Here is a 13,122-nt window from a genome sequence, read left to right on the forward strand (position 1 = left end):
TACGCTGACCCCCAAGAGGACTTCATGAGCATTGGTAGTGCAGAATCGGTCAGTTCACCTCGCGGTCGAGTCTTTTGCAACTTCCTCCCCGCACTCCTGTTCATTTCACCGTCATTGAAGCACAATTCCACTCAACCGCCTTGTTTCTCATTGACTAGACCACTTTCTACCCAGGAAGGGTTTTGTGCGGGCTTTAACGTCCCACATATGCACATGAGTTATGAGGGACGCCGTAGTGGATGGCTCCGGTGTAATTTCAACCTTCACGGTGTTAATGTGCACCAACATCGCGAAGCCCATGGGTGCCTTTTGCCTCCACCAAAATGCGGCTGCCGCAGCCATGATCCGATCTCGAGCCCTTGGCCTCAACAGCCAAACGCAAGAACCACCAAGCCACCCCGGCGGGACGCACCGCGTACAGAGCAACGAGTGAGACGTGCAATGGAGCCTGAAACCAACGTACGGCTGCGTAGATAACTGCGTAGATCACTGGAATCGGCTGAGTGTTCGTAGCCTTGCGTCGGCTTTAAAAAACACCAGCTTTATTACCGCTCTTTTCACCGTGTGTCACAAAATTCGGCGCATATTCGAAAAAAAAAATGGTACTGCGCGTAAGCAATCGCGCTCGTGCGGGGTAAAATGAAACAAAAAGAGCGGGGGAATTTCCCCGGAGAGCACGTTACTTTGTGCGTGCAGCTGCCCTTTCCACTCAGCTCGCCGGCGCGGCGCCAAAGTAAACATGGTCACGCGCGGCGTCGATTGCTCTAGAATGTCTGAGTAGTTTCCACTCATCGTCGACGGAGAGGGCGTGACCTTGACCGCGCTAAAGTGATACCCTCTCCCCTTCGCTCTCGTGCCGGCGTCTTCGCACCGGAAGGACCCAGAAAGTTCTCGAAGGCTGTCTCCGCGCACGACCAATGGGGTCGCGCACCCGGTGCGAGGAGGAGGAGCTTGTGCAGTTAAAACTGTGTGTATGTGCGTGCCTGCCTTGGCGCGAAGAACAGACGCGGACAGCACCTATAAATGACCGGCTTCAACCGCTGTCTGTTAGCCCGAGCCGCCGTTTAAGCTTCCGAGAAGCGCGCCCGCTCGACTCCCGGGAGAACACCACTCGCCCAGCCACGGACCAGCGAGGCTACGTGCGCCAGTCTGCGGATCGGCCCCATCGTGCTCCTCAAGTCGTCGGACTGTCGCAGTGCCCGGTGAACAAAATGTGCTTGTTTGTCTCTTTCCGTGTTAGTGCACTGTAGGTGCAAAGATTTTGTTGTATTGTAATTCTCTCGGTTGTTACTTTGCATGAGTTGCATTGTATTTGTAAATCATTTTGTATGTGATTGTGAAATCCTCTGTATCGTCTCTTAGCTGTATAAACTTTGTTTTGTTTTGTGAACCTTTGGCTCGGACCCATTCTCTGGCTTGCGACCGGCGAAAGCTGGGCAACAAACAACCAACCCCCTTGTCACTTGGTAGCTGGTCTCTGGCAGAGCTTGCCACGCTGAGTCGAGGGCATCTCCTACGTGACCGAGACCGCTACCCCCACACGCTCTAAGGGTGTCTGGAAGCGCATGCAAAAGTGCGCAAAATGGTTACACCGGGCCTCTGCTTTTACATATCGGTGAAACCGCAACGGTTCAATCATTTGAAAATAGAGCTATGTGTTAGTTTTTTGCTTTTGTTTATGTTGAAACCAGAAGGGGTTGCCATACGTGTGACCAAGTGTACCGAAGACGCAGCGGCCCATAGACGTAAAATTATTCACGATGGGCCCATAGAACTTACGCCGTTAGAAAGCATTCGATGGGACGTTTTCAAAGGTATACGTCGATTATTCATGCCGTGATGGACGCGGCAGTTGTTTTAGCCTGTCGGTGTTTTGCGAACGAAGCACGGATGGGGGAAGGTGTAACCCGAATAGGACTAATGAATTGTGCGCTAAAAATGAAGTGCATGATCAACTATAACACAAACGCAAAATATTAAAAATCCTGTGCGAGTGAGTGAATGAGTGGGTGAGTGATTAAGCCAATGGTGGTGGGGCCTCGCAAACGTTTTTAGATCCCGGGCCTTGCTTCTTTGCAAGGTTTGCGGGAGGATAGATGTCCTGTTATGCAAATAACGTACAGCCTCTGTCGGCAATGGGATTCAGCGGGCTTCTCATTCGGAGATGACGACAAAGAATCGGCACTACCCGTGGCGGTGAAAGCGAAATTCGCACTGGAATCAAGGTTCGCCCCGTCGCCCACCTTGAGATAGGAGTCGGCCAAGGTCACTGAGCCGTAGGTCTCCATGAGCTCACTGGGCGGCTGTTCACACCAGATCTTGCCGTTCTTCATCACGCCCACCTGCAAAGGCATCGCCACCCCTTGTGAGCTCCGATGCACCGCGAGCAGGCCGACCTTGCTGCAAGGACGGCGGACTACGTGCGCGTAGCCAAGGTACACGCATGCGAAAAGTCACCACCTAATCTTCTGCACATGCGCAATGGCACCTAACAGGTATCGAGCTCCGCACTGTCTCAGCTCGTGTTTAGGTGGCCGCACGCTGAGAATCCGCCACTTGCACAGTTGACCTTTCCTCCGTGACGGGTACACTTTTAGGGACAGCTGAATAAACCGGCGGCCACCGCAGAGGTTTGATAAATTATTGAGTTGGTAGAACAGCCCAGTGTCTGCCTTTCCTCACCTGTGTTCGTGTTTGTGTAGTTCCAAGCAACGTAACGCTATGGTAACGAGAATGTTCCAAACAGCCCAATGGCTACACCCATAGGAAGTAACACACTACTATTTTAACAGCAGTAATGACTCATACTTTCCGCGTTTTATTAAAATACGTCCAGTGTGCAGGTGACAGCCTTCATGTCCCAAATGGGTCACAGGGTGGTCTCAGCTGTCCGACGCTCGAGGACAGCACCTCGGGCCATGAGGACGTACCATGGCGTCATTTATCCTCGCAATATGATATTGACTGTGGCCGGAGTAAAATTGCGCCGTTATTCTCTTTAATCGCGTTTCACTCCGTCTTCATTGCCTGATGAGTCAAATGCCTTGTCCATTCTTTGTTCGGAAGCGAATACAAAAGTCTGCTCACCTGTCTGCAAACGAAAGCTGCGCTGTCCTGGAGTCGTGTTCTAGCATTACATCCCTCAAAGGGCCCAGCGGGAACCATGCAGGCGCAGGGCGAGAAAGCAACGGACGCAGACCCCCAGCACCTTGCCCTCGTATGACTTCTAATGGCTCGTTTAGGAGTCACCGACGTACCGGCTGTTCTAGCAGTTTAGTTTACTTCCCCCAAACACAGTAAAACCAGCGGAAGGGACGCAAACACAGAGAAGCACACGACAGCGCTTGAGTACAGAGAATATCACAGACAAACCTCTCAGCACTGATTACAAACATGCATATACATCCCATAATTCGCATTTTGAGAGGAGGGGAGGGGGGCGGTACAGCTATATCGTTGTACTTCAAACGGTACGGCATTTCACGAGCTTTGCACGTTCGGAACGCGATCTCGCGGCATTTGCAGTTCCATTGCTGAAGAGCTTTGTTTGTGCCTCCTTTCGCCGATTACATTATGTGCGACCATGTACCGGCTGGTCCAGTTCTCCACTTTTCTGAGCGAGTTTAAGCCCCTATTCAGCCCCGCCGCGTGCGTCTTCTTCCTCGGCCAGATTCTGCCTCCAGCTCAGAATCCATTCAGTGCAGCGTGTGTGTATACCAGGGCGGCGTCGGCGATCTCCTCGATGAAGTGCGTGGTGACGAGCAGCGTGGTGTGCATCTCGTGCGAGAGCACCAGGAAGTAGCGCCAGATGGCCTCGCGCAGCAGCGGGTCCAGCCCCACCGTGGGCTCGTCCAGGATAAGGAAGGGCGGCTCGTGGATCAGCGCCACCGCCAGGGACACCCGCCGCTGCTGGCCGCCGCTGCATATAGTATACGGGCCGAAGCGATGTGGGCGTGGAGCGCCGGGAGCAAAGGGCCCACAGCAACAGAGACTGAAAGGACGTGGCTGTCCATGCTGTATGCCTTCCTTTCTTTTCGGACCCGTTTCGCGACGGCTTCTTTGCCTGCTAACCATCCAAGCAACTGAATGCTATAGGACCTGCTATTTCCTCAGTTGTAGGAAAAATAAATAAGGCATAACCTAAATTCATCAACTCGTAAACGGTTGAAGGAAATGACGATTTATGAGCAGAAATAACTGATATTGTAAAAAAATGGCTAATGCGCCCCGATCACAACTCTGCTGATGACGAAGGTGTCCTGGCTTTTCCAAGGTGCCAACCCTTTCTTCTTGACCGTGTGGAGTTTGTGGCGTCTGCCCGAGACATTTTTTGCTGTTCCTACCGACTGCCGTGGACCTCATCTGCTCAGAGAGAGTCGAAAAAGCTCTGTGACTCCGCTTGAATCACTTCGCTTAGCGCTGGTTGGGTTCTAAGGGTGGCGGCTGCATTGCGAGGAGTCATGCTTCGCGATCCTTCCCCTGGGCGCGGAACGAGAAAGGTATTTTATCCTAAAAATATCGTTTTTGAGAAAATAAAAGGAGCAGTAACGGTCTCGCTCCCCGGTGAACATCTCATCCGCGCCGTGAGGAAAGGAAGGAATCTTGGCGTCAAAAAGAAAGAGAGAAAAAAATTGGCGGTGGTTTAGCTCTGGTTAAACCTGGAGTGACGCGATAGCTACAGCTGGCCGAGTGGAACTTGCTCAGTTGAACTGCCTAGTCAGTCTTTCGAAGCTCTGTTTCGCTGAACGTTCCTTCTGCATGTTCGTCCCATTTGACACGGCGCATGCGCACAGCTGTGGCAGCTCGGTTTCGCCGGAGTGCCGCGCCGGCGGCAGCAGCAGCTGCTCCGCACCACGTGGCTGGTCACGTGATCAACCAGGTGACACGAACCACGTGATCAGCCACGGCGCCGCGCCGCCGGCAGCTGCTCCGCACCACGTGACAGCGTGGCGGCGCCGCCACGCTGAAGGCTCGAAATGCTACTGTAATGTAGCTATCGCTACAAAAAAGACGTGTTGTGGTGGAGGCCTCCGAAATAACTTCAAACACCGTAGGGATTTTTTAAAGAGAGTTTAGCCCCAGCGTACGGTAAACACGGCACCTACGGCAACTGCTACCGTACGGCAAATGTTGCTAGGCAACCTGGAAACGGTAGCAACGGCAGCGCGTTGCCGTATTTACCGGGCGGCTGTCCGGCTGTGGTAAAGCTTTCTAATCTTCCAGTACACGAGCGCCTTTGGCGTTTCGCCTGCATTGAAAAGCGGCCGCTACGGCCGGGTTCGAATCCGGGTACTCCGGCTCAGTAGCCGAGAAGTCGAAGACGCATTTGTAAGTTCAGTGGTGGAGGAAGGGCTGGTGAAGACGAGACAGGGGACCCAAAAGCAAGCTACAAGTAACCTGAGCGTCTACTATAGCCCGTCCACGAATTCATTGCCGTCAGACATTCGTTTGACTGTCTCACGTGCGTCACTCTTAACGCCGAATGCCGCGCGGCATGCCCCTGCTGAGCGTGCGAAAATGATTTCTGGTGCCAGAGACCAAGACACCGCTGACCAGTGCCAGGGGATGTACGCGTTAGAGTTTACCAAGCGCATCAGCCTCCACTCGCTAACCCTCGCTCCGCACACGTCTGCCGCATACCTCGGTATACTGTGCTATAGGAGGTGGTAAACCATGACACCATGAGACGACGTCACGCTCCTTATGGACCGCTAGGTGCTGAAGCCTGCACCACATTATATTAAGGGTATTTCCTACTAGGATAATGCACTGGGAAGTTTCTTGACTTGTGTAATTTCTACTTAGCCCCTTAGTCAAAAACTGTTTCTCTCAACATTTTTTTTCTTCATGATTCGTTATTACTAGACCGTGTATACTTTCCGGTTTTAACCGAGAAAGGCCGATAAACATCCGCCTCTAAAAAACTACGGAATCGGTTAAACCGGAAAAACGCCGGTTTCTGGGCATGCTGAAGCAAATGGAGGACCGTTTTTGCTGAGCAGCTTTCCCACTAGTTTCCGTTCCAAAGTGCAGAAATGCTGAGTAGGAACTCAGTATAGTACGACCGATATTTCGAAGCAAAAACGACTACAATACAGCCGCAAGAGTTTGTTCTTGTGCAGTTTCGAGCATTCGTTTCCTGCTTGAAATAGCGCATAGGCATGGCCGATCATCTAAGCGCAGGGCGCCGACCACGGTGCTAAGAAAGCCCGGATTCGGCAGAGCTCATGGGTAGAATGATTATCCATCTTGCAGGAGAATACCGAAACTCGACTCTCATAAGAGCTGCCAAAACCTACGGCGTTCAGTTCTACGCTCTCTACCAGTTCTTATGTTTCGAACAAAAGAACCTCTTCACGGTAAGCCGCCCATGATGGTTTCCCATCAGGCTCGTACACAAGTCGTGAATCATTAACTTCTATATATGCCTTTTCTCAAGAGCACTTACACCTTCAGAGAGAGGGGCCAAAGGCTCAAATCACTTGTCTAAAAACAAAATATTCGCAAAACGCTGGGATAATGGCCTTTTTGCGCGAGACATCTGCTCATCGTTACTTGAGGTTATGAAGACGCTTCACTCTGAGAAGTATCTCGTATACAAGATGTTCCCTCTCCTAGGAGAGAAAGTCCTCGCTCTGCTGAAGAAGTGGAATGAGGCACCAGAACCAGGCCACTGAAGCGTGGACAGACTAGTGATGAGCCGTACAAATTTCCTTTGCAGGATTTTTACAGCACTCTACAAGGTTCTCAGAAATGTTTCTTAAGGACATCTAGCGAAAAACGCACTATTTCTTTCTGGTGACAGGTAACCCTTACGTCGACATCCAAATTGCTGGCCGCAGAGAAATTGGATGTACCAGAGTACATTCCCGCACTACGAACAGAGCAAACTCGTAGTGCGGTTCGTATGGGCAACCTAAAGAAGCTTCAGCGGGATGTCTAAACTTCACGTCGTAAGCTTACAGCCTTTTTCAAAAATATGCGGCCCAAAGTGTGTGCTTGTGGGTATTGCAGCAGGGTTCGTTGTGCATCGTCAGCGATCGAAATTGCTAGAAGGTGAGATGAACTCTCGTTCTCACCTTTTCAGAGCTGAGGAGTACTTTTTTTTGCTTTCTGGTACACAGTAGGATAAAATTATCTGCTTAACAGAGATAGACGTTACTCGTATGTTTTGTGAATCGGGGTAGAGTTCTTACAGAAGAACCGACAACTGAGCTAGTTGGTGCATATTTAAGCCATCCTAATTGTTTTTTCTTCACTCCCTCGGCGTAAAGGACAATTCTCTGAGAAAAAGGCCATTTCGTTTCCGAAAAAAAAGCATAACGACAAAATATGCCAAAGAACTCACTGCAGTATTAAACCAATGAACTCAGTCTCAGAATCTTGGAGTGCAGCTCCCCCTTGCGCAGTATAAACTAAATAACCACCTGATAAGTCGACATCTAAGGTTGGACGTGTGCGGTTGAACCAGGTTTTCCCTGTCGCCGCTGCCGGCAGTGTACTCTTGCTAGACTTCGAGCAGCCGGAGTGCGAATGTGTGCGTTGAGCATCCGTGTACAATACCGCAGCGGTGGCCAAGTGGTCTGAGTATCCGCCTCGCATGCGAGAGGTGCAGGTTCGAACCCCAGTGCTGCCGAGTACCCACCGGTGATACAATGGGTACAAGCTTTCCCCTGGTCTGGTGCTCGGCTTATTTAGGGTGAAATGGTTGGGAAATGGGTCTTCGACCCCACATTGAGAAGTCGAAAATACCTTGTGCCATGGCGCTCTTTGGCCATAGATATCCTTGCGCCATAAAAAAAAAATCCGTCATCATCATCCGTGTACGCGTACCTGAGGTGATCGACGAACCGGTCTGCGGGTAGGAGCTGGAAGAAGGTGCAGAGGAACGAGATGCGCTCATAGATCTTCTCTATGGGCATCCCACGCAGCTGGCCGAAGAAGTACATGTTCTCGGCCACCGTGAAGTCCGGGTGCAGAGCCAGTTCCTGCGATGTGATGAGCGTTCGCGTCCGCCACAGTACTGAGGATCGAGCGAGACTTGACGGTTGAGTGCCACACTGTTAATGACGCCTCCACTGCACGGGTTCCCTTACGCTAGCCGAATGACCCATAACCAGCGTTTCTTGTTTGTCACTCTTACAGCTTGTGACTTCTATCATCAACACTTGTGTCTTCCCGCTAGCGCAGTGGGTGACAATGTGCAGACGTTACCTCCGGCTATGCAAATGTACGTCATGCAGGGACTGCAGCGTTATTTCAGAACTAAGCAGCTTTTCACGTTTACTCGAGCGTTCTCATGAGTGATTTCGGTGGCTTCCCTACAAAGGCATATGACTACAGTGTTCCCTTCGATCCTTTGGAGGCGTCACAGAGAGGCCTGGCTGCGTTCAGTGTCGTGCCAGTGTACCTGCGGCATGAAGCCGACGCCCGGTCCGGGCACCAGGCCCTGGTGCAGCCGCTGGCCGAAGATGAGCACGCTGCCCGAGTCCGGCTTCGACAGCCCCACCAGACACTTGAGCAGCGACGTCTTGCCGCACCCGCTCGCGCCCAGAAGGCCGTAGCTGCAATGCACGCTCTGTTACGCAACTCTCTCTGCTCTTAACGTGTGCTATAGCAAGCCACGAAGTACAAGAAGACGGCGACTTCCAAAGAGAAAATGAGGGGGTGTTGCGCATGCGCGATATTTTCATGTCTATGGCGTGTTCAAGAGAGGGAGGGGAGCTTTGCACTCTTAGAAGTAAATGAATGCTGGGAACGCCTTTTGGTGGAGCATACGCTTGTCTCAGATCGCCACACTCTTGCCAAGAAAGAGTGCAGTGCACACCCTCTGCAGGAACGGATATATTCCTTCTATTACGACTTTTTTTTTCTGGCGGCGGTTGGCGAGAGGGTGGGGGTATTAAATGAGAGATGCGGGTCCCAGGCTCCGCTGCGTAGTACAAGGAAAGAAAGTAAACATTACGAGGAAGTTGAACTGGGCGAGTAGGAGTGGATGCTTGTTTGAAAAATCAGCTCAAAGACGACAAGGACGAAAGCTTGCTTTCATCATTGGGTAGCTTTACTCTCTGCGAAAGAGATGTTTCCCTCCTTAACAGTCTGCGCGGAGTAAACAATTGCTATAATAGGATACAATATTGAAAAATATCAGTTCGTAACACTCGGGCCCGGTCCGCGGCGGCCTTTAATACCATGCTGGCCGATCACAACAGTAAACGAAATCGGCTTGTTTGACTATATATTAAACAAGCCAGGCATCAAAATTCTAGACTTTATCATTTTTTCTTGTGGTTAGCTTCTTATTTCGGTATCAAGGAAAGTTTTACCAATGGACTACCTTCTTGTCGCGGAGGAATTTTGCATGACGGTCCTGAATGTGGGCGGAGTTTCACTGCAGACTCAAGTTGTATCGAACTGTAGAAAGAGCCGCCACGGTGGCTCAGTGGTTATGCCACTCGGCTGTTGACCCGAAAGACGCGGGTTCGATCCCGGCCGCGGCGGTCGAATTTCGATGGAGGCGAAATTCTAGAGGCCCGTGAACTGTGCGATGTCAGTGCACATCAAAGAACCCCAGGTGGTCGAGATTTCCGGAGACTTTCACTACGGCGTCCCTCCTAGTGTGACGCAATTTGGGACGTTAAACCCCCATAAACCAAACCAAACTATAGAGAGAGCACAGCAGCCGGTCTATATTTTCTAAGAGCACCCGTTCTTAGAGCGTAAGAGGAAGGAAGGCGCTTAGGCGTGTCAAGCCATAATGGATTGTATGTGAAACTGCGCCAGTAGCTTGGTGACCGAAACAAGATGGCTGAAAACGTGCTTCGGGCGATTCCACCATGACAATATGCGTTTTTGTTTTTTTAGATCCTTCCAAATGCTTCCTGTCCACAGATGTGGCGCTCACCCTTCACCCTTCACAGTCATTCTAGCGAGAGATCCGGCGTCGGAAATCAAAATAGCTATTCTAGACTCCATGGCTTCTGGTCCAACTAACAGCAAACGTTACCCTCGTTAACCTCGGAACGTGCTCTAGATGCCTGCAAAATACTTGCTCGACGTTATCTCAGTGTTTTTTTTCTTCTCGCGTATTCAACTGCCGCTCCTTCCGTCAGGGCCTTTACAGCCCCTATGGACTATGAAACGGCGGGTGCACTCGATCAAGTACCAATTTCCATGCGGTCATTCTCAAAACGGGGGATTTTCGACAAGGTTCATCAGTGAAAGCATTGTCGTCATCAGCCATTTTTCTCCCCAACAACGCCCGATACCGCTCCGCTCAGCCATGGTGGGACGAACGCTGAGCGCAGCAAAGAATGGCGCCAGCACACTCACATGCTGCCCACGGGGACGGTCATGTTGACTCCGTCGATGACAGGCGGTAGTCTGCGGCTGTACGTCAACCTCAGGTCGCGCACCGTCACGGCAGACAACGGCTTCGTCGAGGCCGCAGGAGGACTGCGAGGACCATACCGGTGAAGATTGAGGGTAAACGAGCGGAATCGCTGCTTCGTAAGTCAGCTCCACGAGCACGCTTGCTATATACAGCTAGGTGTTAGCGACATAGAAAATGCAGCTGCCGCAGCGCTAGCAACGACATCTTGGAAAGTCAAGGCTAGCTGACATCATGATAAACGACTTATCTATGGCTCTGCTCTCTTAACCGCTTGGTCCCAGGGTATTGTAATCCATCTTACAACTGGCGTAAATGGTAGGTACAGCCGCTGTTGTCCGCTTTTCGATAGGGACAATGATAGCGCTTCGCTTGAACAAAGCGTCGAGAAATGTCGCCACCGCGCTACACAGCTACAGACCGCCAACACGAACAAAAAATGACAGCCTAACTGGTGGTCGCGACTGTAGTACGAAGCATGAAACGGATAGAGACGCGTGATAACTGCTTCTCGTCTCGTGTGTTCGCTGCCATACTGGGCGCTTACATGAACTCGACAACGTTGGGTCGAGTCGACCAATCGGGCTGAAATTCCCCTGTCGAGCTCATGTAAATGGCGGCGGTTCGAGCAAAGTGACCGTCGAGTCGGGCTCAGTGAGCCCGACAGCAGGGTGTAGGTTGACTGCAAAGGACCACTCGCTAATGGCCCTATATCCGTATCACGCCTGGGAATAGGGTTGTCTGCTAGGGCTATCCAGTCAAGTGCGCCCCAAATTTGAGGTGCCCATGTTTCAATTGCGGCTCGACAGGAGGTGTCCGGTGTCGTTTGAGGCACTGGACAGAAAGTTTTTCTTTTTTTTTACTGGAGTCAAATATGCAACGTGTCGCACTAACGCTCTCCAAGAGCTCTGAGTACAGCTTGCAACACATCGGACGGCGGCGGCATATGTGGCCACGTGAGGCGACGGGAATGCGCCCGGCCGTTGCTGCAAGTGCCGGTGTGGCTGGAGAACCCGATGAAGCGCCGTCGGCGGCGCGTTCATTTTGCTTTGCTCACGGTGTAAGAACAGCGCTGGATTAAGGGTGGGGGGGAGGGGGGAGGGGGCTAAGGGGGCTGCAGCCCAGGGCCTCACCTCGGACAGTAGGAGAAGGGAGCCCATTTATTCTAACCTGCTTAGTATAAGGAACCATGGACAACGGAACTTCGGCCGACATGTATGAAGCGAGAAAACGAGAACGAGCAGACGGGGCCCCCGACTAATGTAATAGCATGCGTTTAGCCTGATCATTTGGAGAAAGCTTGTTGAGCTGCAAAAACAGGAATCCCCGCCACCCCGGCGGGGCCCTCTTTCTTACGAAGCGGGGTGCGTTTGCTTCAAAGAGTTTTCGTGGTTTCCTGTCAGTCCGTCTGTCCAGTGCTGTCTGGAGAGGAAGGGCAAGGGGTAAACACTAAAACATGTAATGTGGGATGATGACCTAAATCTCCCTTGCCCCTCGTCACCACCACGCCACCCTCCACCTCTCAAATAGTTCCGCCGCTGTCCTTCTCATAGAAAGGATGTGCTGCAGTACCCAACAGTGCCTTCAATTCGACTTTTCTTTACCGTGATGGTAAGTTGGGCGGGGGAGGATGAGTCCGATAGCAGATAATGATGAGTCTGATGGCACAGTCTAGGCAGAAAAAGAAAGAAGACGTCACACGTGCTTTTGTCTGCGTGCCGTGGGGCATGGAATGTTCACTGTTCGGGCTAGGGTTGTGGAAGAGTGAAGGGGGAAGTTGGAGAGCTGGACACAAAGACCTGTCTCCAGGGCTCATTCCTGCCTAGTGGCTGCGCACCCTCGCGCGCGCTCGACAGAAAATAATAGGTCAGTCTGGCCGCCGAACTTTCCTGAAAGGAGTAGAAAAAGATGACTCAAAGGCGACGAAGGGTGCGTAATTTCGCCCGCGCTAGGAGTCGCCCTCTCCTCTTCGTTATCGCGCTCGGCGTCGACGGGGCGAAAGAAAAATCGAGAACCTCCCAGAACAGACGATTGCTCCTAGCCAATAGGAATACGAGACCGGAATGGGAGAAGGAGTGAGTTTGTACGGAGAAGGAGGGAATTTGTACAAGGAACTCTATGCGTATGTGAACGCCTGCTTTGGCGCTAGTAACAGACAGACGCGGCGCGCGCCTATGAAAGGAAGTTGATCGCGGGCTGCGATTCAGCCCCGAGCCACCGGTTAAGCTTGCATAAGCCCGCCCGCTGAGGCGCTCCCGGGGGACGCACCACTCTCGGCCAGCCACGGACCATCCAGGTAGCGTGCGGCAGTCATCGGGACGGCCACCGTTCGGCCGGCGGTCGCGTCGGACTGACGAAGTGCCCGGTGCGGTGAACAATTAGCATCCATTCATGCGAAAATGCTCGGTCGGAAGCATCAAAGTGGTGCGTCTAAACGAAAGGCGAAGTTAGAAAGAGAAGAGCGTGAAAAGAAGCTACCAAAGATGTGAAAAGAAGCTACCAAAGATGATAAAGTATCTACTGAATGCAGCTTTCGCGGAGCAGTATGATCGCTCTACCCAGAGTCCGTTTCAAACTCCCTATAGTTCCGACTGTGCTTCTGTGGAGGACTTGCCAACTCCATCACCACGGTTTCCTGGCAAGAAGCAAGATTTGACTCATCTTGGTTGTCTGGATCCTGTGAAAACGGTGCCAACCTCGGTCGTCCATATTTCTGAGCAACCGACGCTTAC

General features: G+C 51.9%; 1 protein-coding gene across 3 annotated transcripts in view; it reads right to left on the reverse strand.

Moving 5' to 3' along the window:
* The window catches only part of LOC144096599 (ABC transporter G family member 23-like), a 90,617-nt gene that overhangs the window by 64,054 nt on the left and 13,441 nt on the right, over positions 1-13,122 (reverse strand). For all 3 annotated transcript variants that reach the window (XR_013306784.1, XM_077629407.1, XM_077629406.1), the window contains exons 2-6: positions 10,333-10,455; positions 8,411-8,564; positions 7,834-7,988; positions 3,718-3,919; positions 2,244-2,342 (exon numbers count right to left, since the gene is read on the reverse strand). Coding sequence is in view for 2 of the 3 variants with exons in the window: in XM_077629407.1 (XP_077485533.1) it covers positions 2,244-2,342; positions 3,718-3,919; positions 7,834-7,988; positions 8,411-8,564; positions 10,333-10,455 (733 nt within the window). In the remaining variant the exon portion in view is untranslated. The remainder of the gene's footprint in view (positions 1-2,243; positions 2,343-3,717; positions 3,920-7,833; positions 7,989-8,410; positions 8,565-10,332; positions 10,456-13,122) is intronic.

Source organism: Amblyomma americanum, chromosome 7 (genome assembly GCF_052857255.1).
Source record: "Amblyomma americanum isolate KBUSLIRL-KWMA chromosome 7, ASM5285725v1, whole genome shotgun sequence".
In the NCBI taxonomy this organism is placed as follows: Eukaryota; Metazoa; Arthropoda; class Arachnida; order Ixodida; family Ixodidae; genus Amblyomma; species Amblyomma americanum.